This window comes from Schistocerca piceifrons, chromosome 1, assembly GCF_021461385.2.
Source record: "Schistocerca piceifrons isolate TAMUIC-IGC-003096 chromosome 1, iqSchPice1.1, whole genome shotgun sequence".
NCBI classification, from domain to species: domain Eukaryota; kingdom Metazoa; phylum Arthropoda; class Insecta; order Orthoptera; family Acrididae; genus Schistocerca; species Schistocerca piceifrons.
Genome location: NC_060138.1, coordinates 359,476,813 through 359,492,476, shown reverse-complemented (window position 1 = coordinate 359,492,476; position 15,664 = coordinate 359,476,813). Strand labels below are relative to the sequence as shown.

The following is a 15,664-nucleotide window of genomic DNA, read 5'->3' as shown; positions in this document are numbered from 1 at the left end:
AAACCGATGGATCGGTCGTGGTGGAGATCATGATCAGCAATTCATGTCATGGCCTCCACGCTCTCCCGACTTAACCCCATGCGTTTTCTTTCTGTGGGGTTATGTGAAAGATTCAGTGTTTAAACCTCCTCTACCAAGAAACGTGCCAGAACTGCGAGCTCGCATCAACGATGCTTTCGAACTCATTGATGGGGACATGCTGCGCCGAGTGTGGGAGGAACTTGATTATGGGCTTGATGTCTGCCGAATCACTAAAGGGGCACATATTCAACATTTGTGAATGCCTAAAAAACTTTTAGAGTTTTTGTATGTGTGTGCAAAGCATTGTGAAAATATCTCAAATAATAAAGTTATTGTAGAGCTGTGAAATCGCTTCAATCATTTGTAATAACCCTGTATTTAACTACGAACGGCAGCCATGCAGTGTCGTCAATACGTTTCAAGTGTCGGTCGTGGTCAGAACAGTGCTCTATGTAGTTGTGAGGCATTATGTCGCAGCCAACCGAATTCGAACGGGGGCAAATTGTTGATGCTCGTATGGTAGGTGCTTCAGTAACCAAGGTAGCTGAAGTGTTCAGCGTTTCAAGAGGTAATTACCGTATCGAATATTTATACTGCATACGGGGAAAATCGAAAAAAAAACATCATCCGCTTAGTCATAACGCGGGTGAAAGTGTGTGTCGAGTGATCTTGGCGGACGAACATTGAAGAGAATTGTGACGAAAAATAAGAGGACGAAAGCTGCAAAAGTCAGTGCAGAGATGAATACCCTTGTCGTGACCCCTGTCGGCAGCACAACAACACGAAGGGAGCTCCATAAGCAGGGAACTGCACGGAGAACTGGAAATCCAAAACTCTTCAATGATGCAAATGCCTGTAAGAGGAAAACGTGCTGCCGAAGCCATTAAACCTGGATTTGGGGCAATGGAGGAAAATCGTTTGGTCGGACGAGTCTCGTTCCGTATTTTTCTCTGTCTTCTGGCCGAGTTTACGTCCAGAGAGCGCAACATGGCGGAAGTCCGGTGATGATTTGGGCAGACATATTATGGTATTTCACGGACCCTATGATTACCCTGCAAGGTGCGTTACTGCCAAGGATTATGGACCATTTTGGATGACCAGACCCATCTCATGGTACATCGAATTTTCCACATTGGTGATGCTGTATACCAGGAAGACAGGGCCTGCTGTTCATAGAGCTGCCATCGTCCAGGTCTGGTTTTGTGAGCACAAGGCTGAATTGATGCGTCTCTCTGGCTACCACAGTCAACAGTTTTCATTATTATTTGAGCCTTTATGGTCTATTTTGGAGAGAGGGTTACGTACTCGCCACCCACCTCCATCATCGTTACTTGAACTTGTCACTATTTTCATGGAAGAATGGTAAAAGAATCTCTTAAAAAATATACAGGACCGGTATTTATGTGTTTCGAGACGACTGGAAGTTGTTTCGAACGCCAACGCGTTTCCTGTGCCGTATTAGGCATGGTAATGTGTGGTGTTTTCGGTTTTTCCATATTTTTGTGTACTCCCCGTACAGGCAGATACATAAAAAAGTTATAGATTAGAATGTGTTCTTTTTGTGGACTGGATACCAGCTACCTTAACGGCTGTGGTGTCGGATTTTTTTAAGGTATTGTTTCTTCATTGTGATGAATTTTTATTTGTTTTTAGCGGCTGTACTGGATGCTTTAGAGCTATTACGACTGCAGTGCCACTTTCGCAAAGTTATTTGACTTGAGAAGTACATCGACAGCAACGTGACGAGTATGCCCATTTGATGTATTATACACACATCAAAAAAAGTTTTGGATCACCTCGGTTCCGAGAGTTCCGGAACACGTACAGAAAATTGGAATACAGATCAACATTAACATCATTTCCGCCTTTTGTATTGCTCATGAAAACCACACATTGCATGTTGTAGCACCATACAGCGAGACCTTCAGAGGTGGTGGTCCCGATTGTTGTACACACCGGTACCTCTAATACTCACTAGCACATCCTCTCGCATTGATGCATGCCTGTATTCGTCGTGGCATACTATCTACACGTTCATCAAGGCACTTTTGGTACAGATTATCCCACTCCTCAACGGTGATTCGGCGTAGATCCCTCAGAATGTTTGGTGGGTTACGTCGTCCATAACATCCCTTTTCAATCTATCCCAGGCATGTTCGATAGGGTTCATGTCTGGAGAAACGCTGTACACTCTAGTCGAGCGATGTCACTATCCTGAAGGAAGTCATTCACAAGATGTCCACGAGGGAGGCGCGAATTGTCGTCCATGAACACGAATGCCCCGTGAATATGCTGCCGATATGGTTGCACTATCGGTCGGGGGATGGCATTCACGTATCGTACAGTCGTTACGGCGCCTTCCATGACCACCAGCGGCAAGCGTCGGCCCCATATAATGCCACCTCAAAACAGCAGGGAATCTCCACCCTGATGCACGCTCTGGACAGTGTGTCTAAAGCGTTCAGCCTGACCGGTTTGCTTCCAAACACGTCTGTGACGATTGTCTGGTTGAAGGCATATGAGATAATCATCGACGTGATGCCAATCGACAAGACCCATCTGTACCGCGCTGCATGGTGTCGTTGTTGCAAAGATGGACCTCGCCATGGACGTCGGGGGTGAAGTTGCGCACCATGCAGCCTACTGCGCACCATTTGAGTCGTAACACGACGTCCTGTGGCTGCACGAAAAGCATTATTCAAACATGGTGGCGTTACTGTCAGGGCTCCGACGAGCCATAATCTGTAGGCAGCGGTCATCCACTGCAGTACTAGCCCTTGGGCGGCCTGAGCGAGACATGTCATCGACAGTTCCTATCTCTCTGTATCTCCTCCATATCCGAACAGTATCGCTTTAGTTCACTCCGAGACGCCTGGACACTTCCGTTGTTGAGAGCCCTTCCTGGCACAAAGTAACAATGCGGTCGCGATAAAACGGCGATATTGACCGTCTAGGCGAGGTTGAACTACAGAAAACACGAGCCGTGTACGTCCTTCCTGGTGGAATGACGAACTGATCGGCTGTCGGACCCTCTCCCTCTAATAGGCGCTGCTCATGCATGGTTGTTTACATCTTTGGGTACGTTTAGTGGCATCTCTGAACAGTCAAAGGGACTGCGTCTGTGATACAATATCCACAGTCAACGTTTATCTTCAAGAGTTTTGGGACCCGGGGTGATGCAAAACTTTTTTTGATGTGTGTAAAATTCAAACATTTGTGACTGGCAATACAGCAGAAACTGCGCCTGTATTGCATGCAAAGGAAAGGGATACAGCAACTTCCCAATCATACGGTATCAGCGCAGATTAGCCGGTTTGCCGATTATCCGTGCACAGTTCGACAATGTTTTTAAAAAAATAAAACAAACTGAACCTGAAATCCTCTGTTATATTTAGAACGAAAAATTTCGTTTAGAATACACTATTATGATTATAACTCATCCTATCACGCATACCAGCTGTCTTATTATGTGTTATTAGAATATACAAAATTCTTTTGGCTATATCGATGCTTTGACTCTACGGAAAATTCGAACTGTTGTCAGGAAAACAGTGAATGAAAAAAGAAACAGAAAAAATCCCGATTACTTTCCAGAAGTGAAATAAAAGGACGTGGCACAAAATACAGCGTGTTTTATGTGTAATTTTGTAAGTAAGTTCCATTTCCCGGCTTCGCACTTTTCTCACATGACATCCTCACATGACATCCCGAAAGCCACGTATCAATGCAGTCAGGTAGATGTAGTATTTCTCGATTTCCGAAAAGCATTTGGCTCAGTACCACCCCCACGCTTAATATCAAAAGTACAGCCATATGGGGTTTGTTGTTGTTGTAGTGGTCTTCAGTCCTGAGACTGGTTTGATAAGGGTCTCCATGCTACTCTACCCTGTGCAAGCTTCTCCATCTCCCAGTACCCACTGCAACCTACATCCTTCTGAATCTGTTTAGTGTATTAATCTCTTGGTCTCCCTCTACGAATTTTACCCTCCACGCTGCCCTCCAATACTAAATTGGTGATCCCTTGATGCCTCAGAACATGTCCTACCAACCGATCCCTTCTTCTAGTTAAGTTGTGCCACAAACTTCTCTTCTCCCCAATCCTATTCAATACCTCCTCATTAGTTATACGATCTACCGATCTAATCTTCAGCATTCTTCTGTAGCACCACATTTCGAAAGCTTCTATTCTCTTCTTGTACAAACTAGTAATCGTCCATGTTTCACTTCCATACATGGCTACGCTCCATACAAATACTTTCCTGACACTTAAATCAATACTCAATGTTAACAAATTTCTCTTCTTCAGAAATGCTTTCCTTGCCATTGCCAGTCTACATTTTATATCCTCTCTGCTTCGACCATCATCAGTTATTTTCCTTTACATTTCCTAATCTAATTCCCTCAGCATCAGCCGACTTAATTCGACTACTTTCCATTATCCTCGTTTTGCTTTTGTTGATGTTCATCTTATACCCTCCTTTCATGACACTGTCCATTCCGTTCAACTGCTCTTCCAAGTCCTTTGCTGTCTCTGACAGAATTACAATGTCATCGGCGAACCTCAAAGTTTTCATTTCTTCTCCATGGATTTTAATACCTACTCCGAATTTTTCTTTTGTTTCCTTCACTGCTTGCTCAATATACAGATTGAATAACATCGGGGATAGGCTACAACCCTGTCTCACTCCCTTCCCAACCACTGCTTCCCTTTCGTGCCCCTCGACTCATAACTGCCATCTGGTTTCTGCACAAATTGTAAATAGCCTTTCGCTCCCTGTATTTTACCCCTGCCACCTTCATAATTTGAAAGAGAGTATTCCGGTCAACATTGTCAAAAGCTTTCTCTAAGTCTACAAATGCTAGAAACGTAGGCTTGCCTTTCCTTAATCTAGCTTCTAAGATAAGTCGTAGGGTCAGTATTGCCTCACGTGTTCCAACATTTCTACGGAATCCAAACTGATCTTCCCCGAGGTCAGCTTCTACCAGTTTTTCCATTCGTCTGTAGAGAATACGCGTTAGTATTTTGCAGCTGTGACCTATTAAACTGATAGTTCGGTAATTTTCACATCTGTCAGCACCTGCTTTCTTTGGGATCGGAATTATTATATTCTTCTTGAAATCTGAGGGTATTTCGCCTGTCTCACACATCTTGCTCACCAGATGGTAGAGTTTTGTCAGGTCTGGCTCTCCCAAGGCCGTCAGTAGTTCTAATGGAATGTTGTCTACTCCAGGGGCCTTGTTTCGACTCAGGTCTTTCAGTGCTCTGTCAAACTCTTCACGCAGTATCGTATCTCCCATTTCATCTTCATCTACATCCTCTTCCATTTCCATAATATTGTCCTCAAGTACATTCCCTTGTATAGGCCCTCTGTATACTCCCTCCACCTTTCTGCTTTCCCTTCTTTGCTTAGAACTGGGTTTCCATCTGAGCCCTTGATATTCATACAAGTGGTTCTCTGTTCTCCAAAGGTCTCTTTAATTTTCTTGTAGGCAGTATCTATCTTACCCCTAGTGAGATAACCCTCTACATCCTTACATTTGTCCTCTAGCCATCCCAGCTTAGCCATTTTGCACTTCCTGTCGATCTTGTTTTTGAGACGTTTGTATTCCTTTTTGCCTGCTTCATTTACTGCATTTTTATATTTTCTCCTTTCATCAATTAAATTCAGTATTACTTCTGTTACCCAAGGATTTCTACTAGCCCTCGTCTTTCATATGGGGTATCAGGCGAAATTTGTGTTTGGACTGTGGATTTCTTGGTAGGGAGGACGCAGCGTGTTTTCTTGGATAGAGAGTCAGTTACAAATGTAGAAGTAACTTCGGCTGTACCCCAGGAAAGTGTGTTGTGTCCCTTCCCATTCATGTTAAACCTAGCAATAGCAATGAGTTTTCCATAACGCGTATTACTGTGTGGGAGGGAGGTTACTTTACAATAACCAAAATAAGTATTTAAAAATTACAAGTTTAGTTAACTGTTGTTGAATTTTATTCACGACATCCTTTTTAAAGATATTCCGATGTTTAAGAAGAGTCCTGAACCTGAAAATATGAATACGACATTTTTTTGTGAGAAGTCGCATCCACTACTGAGACTTAAATTCTTGGGTTAAATTTTGCTGGAAAATTTAAAACAACCACAGAATCTGTAGAAGAAATTATTAAAAACAATAAATATTTTTAAAAAGTTTTAAGAATTGTGTACCTGACTGGATCACAAAATTTTCAAAAGGTGGAAATAAAGCACCCCGTCCCCTTCGTACTGCGAAGGTTAATGACCTTGCGGACAACATTAAGAGTAACCTCAGGATTTCCGCAGATGATGCTGTTATCTACAGTGAAGTACAGTCTGAGCAAAGCTGCACAATGCCTTAGATAAGATTTCAAAGTGATAAAAATATTGGCAGCTTACGTTAAATGTTCAACAATGTGAAAGTGTGCACTTTACAAAACGAAAAAGAATAGTATCCTATGAATGTATGTCAGTGAGTCACAGATAGAATCGGTAAACTCGTACAAATACCTGGAACTTTGCAGGGACATGAAATGGAATGACTTCGGTTTATTGGTGGAATACTAGGGAAATGCAATCAGTCTAAAAAGGAGATTGATTACAAGTCACTTGTGCGGCCCATCCCAGACTAAATGTATGGGACCAGTTCCAATTGGTTAAGCAGAACGTATTCAGAGAAGAGCAGCACGAATGGCCAGATGTTTGACTTGTGTGGGAGAGTGTCACAGAGATGCTGAAGGAACTGAACCGGCAGACTCTTGTAGGTAGACGGAAATTATCCACAGAAAGTCTGCTAACATAGTTTCTAGAACTGGCTTTGAATGATTACTCTAGGAATATACTACATTACGCATCGCTCCCATAATTATTGTGAAGACAAGGTTGGATTAATTGAACCACGCACAGAGACTTTTAAACAATCATTGTTCTGCGCTCCATACAACAGTGGAACGGGAAAAAGCCCAAATAGCCGATTCATTGCGATACCTCTGTCATGCACTTCACATTTATTCGCGGAGTATAGATGTAGATGTAAAAAACTGCTGTATGCAGCATGTTTCGTAAACAATCCAACTAGCAGAATGAATTTTCCCTCTGCAGCGGAGAATGTGATGATCTGAAACTTCTTGGTAAATTAAAACTGTGTGGCAGATTGATACCTGAACTTGGGACCTTTGCCTTCCGCGAGATAGTGCCCAGCCGACTATCCTTTACTTTTCACTTTCTTACGTCGTTTTGAACTTCCCATCTCCTTTTATAGCCCATCCTCTCTCCACAAATGCGTTCTATGGCTAGATTGTCACGCTATATTATTTTTTATATTTTTCTCCATCTAATGTTGTATTCTTTGAGTTGTCCGAAATTACAGCACAACCTTTGTACAAAACGTAATTTAGAAGGCCCAAAAATATCAAATCAACATTTTCTTAAGCGTAGCACGCAATACGCCTCTTCGAAATAGAAACAATAAACTACTTTTCAAAACACAAACGTGATACTTGTTCCAGAACAAACAGCACTCCTCTTCCACAGCAAATGAAAATACTCCACTACAACAAACAAGATTCATCTTTTATAACAATAAAAGTCTCCTCTTTTGAAACATACATATCTCCTCTCCTGAAATACACAGAACTCCTCTTGTAAAACCAAACAAGACTCTTCTGAAATTAACATTGCTCCTCCTCCAAAACAACGCTTCTGTTGGCGTTAGAAACCAAACGGGCTTCTATACTTTGTTTAAAACACACGAATCGCTTGTTTGAGATGAGAGCTTAACGACCAAGACACAGAAGAACCGAAACAGACCCTGACAGTTTCATTTCCGACAATACCTCTTTCCTACGTTCCAAATTTCCCATGGAGAAGAAGTGCTTGCCAAGCTGTAAAGGCGGCTCGTGCGTCATGATTTTATAATTCCGTTGATAAAGTACACGTCCAGTCAAGCACACACTTTTCAATCTGCCACGCAGTTTCAAAAGAGCGTGTAGCATTCTCTTGCAGCAAAATGCGTATTCCGTGCTCGCATTCATCCGGGTAATCGGCAGTTTGCTTTATTTTGCTCCACTCTATGACAGTTACTACTGTTATCACGCAGAAAAAATACTCTGTATGGCGTAAAGTACTATATGTTTCCCTCAGCTTAAGAGAACGTAGGATGTCATTCATCCGCTGAGACACGTCGCAACGCTGCATGTTTCGTATTAAACAAGTTGCTACAGATCGGAGTAATGAGTTTGTTCACTACGCAAGTGGAAGAGCGACGGGCGTGGCAGGAAAGCATCGCAACAGAACAACGCCCGTCCGAAGAAGAGTACTGCCAGCAGCAGAGCACCTGCTTTATTTATGAAGTGGGCGAAGCGGCGCGGTACTTACGCTGAGCCATTTTGTCGTCCGCCGCAGCTGTTTAACGAACCGCCTGTCGCCGCTCTTCTCGCAGAACTGCGGTCTTCACAATAGCCGGCAAGCCGAAAGCAAGACACACTGTCTAATCTGTTACAGCCTCTCTCCTTACGTAACACCTTGCCTTGAGTTCTTTCATTACGTCCTGTGCTTGCTGAGTCGTAAGACGTTGATAGTGTGACAAACAAGCACTTTTATTTGTATTTCACTGCACACATACAACGCGCGGGCACACACACACACACACACACACACACACAGACACACACACACACACACACACACACACATACACACTTTTTCTCGTTTTGTATCTGTCCATCTTCCTTACTTCCTTTTTCTCTGGTTTGGTAGCTGCACAGGAGTCATATGAAGGTTCGGGAGTCAATTTCTGACAGGGCCTTGGCAGTTAAAGGGCCTTTAACTTCTGTCATTGGGTACCGACTCAGGGGTTTCACTTACGATGTCCGATTGTGTAGGCAAACTGATCATCTGCAGGCCTCTGGATCTTGCGTTCGTACATTTAATTTTCTGGGCGTATACTGTGAGACACAAGCATTAAAGGTAATAAAAGAGAGTTCGTGAAGAGGAAACAGAAAATTAGAGGTTTGCCACAGACATTGTAATTCTGTCAGAGACGACAAAGGACTTGGAAGAACAGTTGAACTGAAAGGACAGTTACTTGATAACATATGAACATCAAAAATAATTAATAAGCACCATAACTCTAACAAAAATGACTTAAGCTGCAACAAATCGAAAGGCATGCGTCAGTCTGGTAGGCCCATAGCATTTATTTATTACATATCACGTACATTACTGAACAACGTTAACGTCTCATATTGTGGCAACTCGAGATACCAATGGGTTTAATGTATTGTTACTGAGATTGGCTGTGCAACTGAACTAGTCATTCAGTAAAGGTCATATATATTCGAGTGTATAAAAGAATCTGTGACGAATCCTGCCACTATTATTTGATCTTCTCTATTTCTCCTATTAATCCCATTAAGCAAGGGCTCCAGGCAGATGAGCAGGACGAGCAAGACTCAAGAAGCGCTCGAACGAGTGATTTATGTATCACCTCTTTCGTGAGTGAATTACATTTCCTGAAGAGGCTTCCAGTGATTCTTCGTCTTGAATATACTATTCCGAAAACTAGTTTCATGTGGACATTTCACTTTAGGTTATACCAGAATATACTCCTAGAAATTTGCCCGTGAATCTACTGATACCTACAAGCAGCCTATTCAATTACTTCCAGGGAGCACAACTTTTTTTGTGAAGAATTATATTTTTTTGTGTCAAATATGGTCTGCAGCTGACAAATTACCTATGAGATTATGACACGATATCAGCCTGATGCTCTAAATATAGAGAAATGTGAAGATGAAAGTTAAAAATTTAGTTGCTTTTGACTTCACAAATAATTAATTGGTCATTTGAAGATATTACAAGGGCTGCGTCTTTACATTGTTTATTTTAAAAAGTGTTATGTTCTGACATGGATGTATTGAAATACTTCTTCCAAGTGCAGTCACTATTACAAGAAGATTCAGGCAGTTTAGCGTTCTACCAAGTTTCATTGATTTAACCTTAATATTGTGAAAACCCATCAAGGCTACTAACTACACTTGAAAAACTTGTAAGTTGATTATTAATTTTAATGAAATGAAAGTTGACAGTGACTTATGGTTTGACCAGGTAGAGGAGATTCTCACAGGACCACAACACAATGCTCAGTTTGTTGTGTTTCGAGGATTTCTGCGTAAATTGTAGAATCACTCAGCCTTCTACCGTCTCGAACACACGATATTTTAGAAGTGAGTGTGGGATGATAGAATCCTACCTACTGCACATCACATGTTTGTGTGTTCAGGTTTGAAATTCAGTCGCGAGAAGAATGTAGACGCGGTGGTCGAACGGCACCGATAAGTACTTGTGGGGCGATCCATGGAAGTTTTAGTGTAGTATAATAGTGTACAATATAGTATAATAGTGTACAATCGGAGCTTAATGAAAAGATAGGATCCTTTGAAAATGTGTGTAATGTTAAATTTAACGCTGTAAAGCAAGTACTGAGTACTTTGAAAGAGAGTGTCGATAAGCAGGATAATTTAATGCCAATAATTCAATCGCAAATTACTTCTATGTTATTCTGTGCTAATTGTGTCAGTGACCATTGTTTTAATAACGAGAACAGCTGAGAAGGTACTCTTGAGAAAAACTCTTCTCTTAGCCTTGTTGAAGGGGAGACGTGCATTCTGATTCATGTTGAGAATGGACATGGTGTTTAAACCATCTTTCTATTATATGTACATTAGTTTGTTTCTGACGTTTGGAGACACGAGAGACTTACTAAACAGTATATATGTAATGTGAACATTGGGTTTCGTAATATGTCTGAAGTTTAAATGTACGTCGTCAATTAACGCAAATGAAACTTTGTACATCTGCTTATTTTTATAAGTAGAAAGGATCTTAAGAAATTCCTGTACCTAGCAGCATACTTCTCAGAAGAAGTGAAAGAGAGTTAGCAGGAGCAGGCTAACCGGCAAGGAAGGTCGGCCGAGCGTCTCAAGTAAGTCATCTCGGAAAAGGAGTGGGAGTTAGTATATCTACTGCACACTCAAATCGTCGTCCCAAGCTGTTAGAACGTGGCGACCAGTGAGAAAGGACTGTAAAACTGGAATTCTAAGACCAAAAAACGAACGAATAAACTGTTGTGTTTTGCCATAGCAACTACACCAAATACGACAAATAATTACTCCGAGACAACGGAACTTGATCAAGTATTTAAACGAGCAAAATTTTGAATTGAGAAATAGAGAGGAAGGTTCCAGTGTATTTTTCTAAGAAGAAATACGCCTAGAACACTACGACTAAGAAGATCCGGTGCGGGGAGTGTAGAGCTCTCATATACATCGCGGGGACGCACACGCGGAAACCAACATCCGACGCCACCGGCACCAGCTGTACTGTTCACCGGTGCTGACCTGCCTCCACATCCGCTCACCGACGCAGCGCAGATTCTCCGCCGGGTGCCCGTAAAACAGGACTATATCGTTTTAGTGCAAAGTGGTACAAACTGTTGAGTGAACTTTATTAGTGTAGTTATCATACTTACAGTTAGTTAGATGCTTACACGATCTAAAGCTTGCAAGAATATGTATAACATACAACAAGTCGAGGAGACTCAAGAACCCGCAATGGCTATGGTCTGAGTTACTAAATTTAATCAACACTCAAAATGCGACTCTGAGTACTCAATTAGGTGCACAATTAAATGTTCAATATGCGACATTTAGTGAAAAACTAGGTTCAGTACATTCTCATTTAAATGCCCAGAGTGCAGCTTTAAATGCTCAAAATGCGACTCTAAATGAAAAACTAGACTCAGTACATTCTCAATTAAATAACCAGAGTGAAACCTTAAGTAGTCAAGCAGCAAATATAGCTTTATTAAATACCAAAGTTGACTCACAAAGCAAAGAATTTGGTAATCTATGCGAAGGCATGGATGCTTCAAAGACTGGATTCGACGCCTTAAATAGTAAAGAGAATTTAAAATTAGTTTTTAAGAATGAACTGACTAATTCCCTGACCATTCACGTAAATCAAATGTTCACTGACTTTAGTCCGTAACGGAATGATAATTTTCAGGATTTGACAAAAAGGTTAGAATTGAATACTGAAGATAAATATAATAGTGTACAATCGGAGCTTAATGAAAAGTTAGAATCCTTTGAAATTGTGTGTAATGTTAAATTTAATGCTGTAAAGCAAGGACTGAGTACTTTGAAAGAGAGTGTCGATAAGTAGGATAATTTAATGCCAATAATTCAATCGCAAATTACAGGTGTTAATACACGAGTAGATAATGTGAAAATGAACTTCAAAAAGAGAAATTAGCGAATTCTGATATCATAAATATGAGTAGTTTGGAGGAACAGATTGAAGAAATTATAGATCGAAAAGTTACCGAGAGAGTAACATGTGGAAACGTATCTCCTATTCTACCTTCTGAACTTAATGATACCAGGAAATATATAGATGACCTGTGGAAAGAATTCAAGCTTATCCAGAATAAAGTAGACAAAAGGGTAACTTCACCTAATGTGGTATTAACTAGTGAAGTGATGACTGACCTGCAGTGGGGGGCTAATTCAGGGTTATCCAGACAATTCCCCAGATTTAAGCTCGATGGAGATGTACATCCGACACATTTCTTGGCAAGGTTTAACCAAGCTTTGCCGAAAAATTGGGAAGACTCTAAAAACATTTAATTTGCTGTGGGGTACCTTCTAGGGGAGGCCTCTGAGTGGGGAACCACGAATATTGAGAATTTTTCTTCTTGGGCAGACTTTCAAAGAAATTTAAAGAAAAATACTGGTCTACCAGTGCACAAGAAAAGTTAATATCAGATCCATGGGACCTGGGCGGAGTCATATATTTCCCCAGTGACGTTAACATTCTGAGTTAACGGGCGGAGTGACGACCGTCGGATCCCAAGTTGTTTTCCGTGTTTCTTCCAAAATAGTTTTCTTGCAGCGAATTCCTTTAAAATCTTAAACTATTCTGTCATCTATTTCTAACATCTTAAACTATCCTATAATCATAGTGCTTAGAAAAGTAGATACGACTATAAAATAAAGAAAACTTAGGAGAATCACAGAATAAGAAAGAAAGTGATATCAACATAAAATAAAATGAATAGAGTATTATATTTATGGATAATATAATATGAGGTGAATAATCAAACAACTGTGATGGCATAGTGTATAAATTTTCTATTTTGTGTAGAGTATTTTATACTTTTCATGAGATGTGGTGTAAATGGGAGGGTTTCTATAGGTTTTGAAAGGGGTGGGTATTGTAAATAAAAGCGTGGTTTACAAGCGCAAATAAATCATGGCTAACACAAAACATACATCACACATTTCAGACAAACCTCGCAAACAAGTGTGCCTGATTCTTCACCATTTACGTTTCCATAAGGTTGCTAAGATTTCCTTTGGGGACCTCAAGGGTGAAGGTGGGAATGCCCGTTCTATAGGAGACGATTTAACACCAAACCACCTCCGGTGTCTCACTCAAGTGCCTGAGGGGTAGGGATCCTGGGGAAAGAGAGTGAGAAGGGTTTCCTGTCTTTGGGGCTATCTTCTTTCTCTTCTTACATCTTAGCAAGCATATCTATTTTTTTCCTTTCTTACTTCTCATTTGAGGACCTATCTATTTCTTCCCTCTTTCCATATTCACAAACTTCTATCGCTGAAGTCCTTCCTTGTTTCCATGGTATCTAATAACTTACATTTTATCTTTAGATAAGAAGCCCGAAGAATCAGACTACATGAACGCACATCCGCATACACCCAAAAATACATTTAGACACAAACATTGAAATTACAGCCTAAAAAGCCTGTCAGGATGTGAGAATCGCCAGGTATTGTAGAGGAAACAATATGTGTACAGCGAAATATGCACACAAGTATATATAAAAACTATGACGATTCCACATCGCATTTGTATATAAGAACTATGACGGTTCTACATGAGGTGTATATAAAGAGATTACTCATGAGAAAAGAGGGAAACAAAAGCATGTGAGTTGTGGGATAACTATAAAGCAGTAATGAGCAGGAGATAGACAAGGAAGAGACGTAAGCAAAGAAAGAAAAAAGAAAGCAGGAGTGGCATTAGTCACGCTGATCATAAGGAAATGTCAGTTTAATAAATACTTTGGCGAATTCTAGGACACTGGGACCTGAATAGTAATATAGACATAGTATCTACTAAGAGTATAGAAGTTGAGAAGTAGAGGAGGACTTTAGGAAGTAAATGATGAAGTAAAAAGTGAATGCAAAGTGTAAAATACGTTTTTATTTTTACCAGGGAATATTTAATTATAGTATACATAGGAATGTATGCTAGGGTAATGAACCATGATGCCTAATCATAAAGGACAAGGGGGGGTGTACTCAGCATTTGCTAAGTATATAGAGCAGGCATACCTACATGGAGATAAGACGACCGTGGCCTAAGAAATAGGAAAGTTTTACCTACCAGAATGGAAAGAGGAAGTGCTCTCGTAAGATGAACCCACAAGCAAGGTATAGGTGCTGATCCTAGGAGAAGAGGACAGTATCGCGACAAAAGTCACAAATTTTATAAGGGTTATTCTAGAAAGTTTGAATTCTATGCACAATTAGCATTGTTACGTTTCATGTAAGTTTAAGAGTGTCAAAAAGAACACTTTCATTTTGCCCAGAGTTCCTCCAAACTACAAAAAATAATAATAATAGTATACACTAAGGAAAAGTAGTACAAAAAATGAGAACAGAAAGAGGATTACTCATGTGTCATAAAAACTGGAGTTTACGATTGGAAGCATAGGAAAAAAAAGAGTCCACACAATTCTTAAATATTAGAAGAGCTGATTAGAACCTCAAGTGACTGCTCATATCTTAATATCAAAGTATGAACAGAATAAAGAAACACTCAGCTATAGATTGTTCTAGAGAAAGAAAAGATTGTTGCTGAAGTGAAAGATGCATGTATAAACATGTATAAGAAAAGTACATTATTATGATATGAATTGTTGTTATGAGTGATATTATTTACATAATGATTGTGTATAAAATATCGCGTGTCCGATGTGAGAGAGGGGATATTTAGTGTTTCGAGAATTTCTGCGTAAATTCTAGAACCACTCAGCCTTCTACCATCTCAGATACACGATATTTTAGAAGTGAGTGTGGGATGATAGAATCCTACCTACTGCACGTCAAATGTTTGTGTGTTCATGTTTGAAATTCAGTCGCGAGAAGAATGTAGACGTGGCGGTCGAACGGCGACGAGAAGTACTTGTCGGGCGATCCATGGAAGTTTTAGTGAAAGTGTACAGAAGAACCATGGAACTTATATGTTATTCTGTGCTAATTGTGTCAGTGACCATTGTTTTAATAACGAGAACAGCTGAGAAGGTATTCTTGAGAAAAACTCTTGTCTTAGCCTTGTTGAAGGGAAGACGTACATTCTGATTCACGTTGAGAATGGACATGGTGTTTAAATCACCTTTCTCTTATATGTAAAAAGAGAGTTAGCAGCAACACGGCAACTAGTAAGGAAGGTTAACTAGTGAGGAAGGTCGGCGAGCATCTCAAGTAAGTCATCTCGGAAAACAAGTGGGAGTTAGTATATCTACTTCACACTTAAATCGTCGTCCAAACC

General features: G+C 40.6%; 1 protein-coding gene across 1 annotated transcript in view; it reads right to left on the bottom strand.

Annotated features, from left to right (window-relative positions):
- The window catches only part of LOC124709288 (4-coumarate--CoA ligase 1-like), a 149,485-nt gene extending 140,976 nt beyond the window's left edge, over window positions 1-8,509 (bottom strand). Inside the window, exon 1 of the mRNA XM_047240828.1 lies at window positions 8,408-8,509. Coding sequence (XP_047096784.1) covers window positions 8,408-8,417 — 10 coding nt within the window. The 5' untranslated portion in view covers window positions 8,418-8,509. The remainder of the gene's footprint in view (window positions 1-8,407) is intronic.
- Between the last annotated feature and the right edge of the window lie 7,155 nt (window positions 8,510-15,664).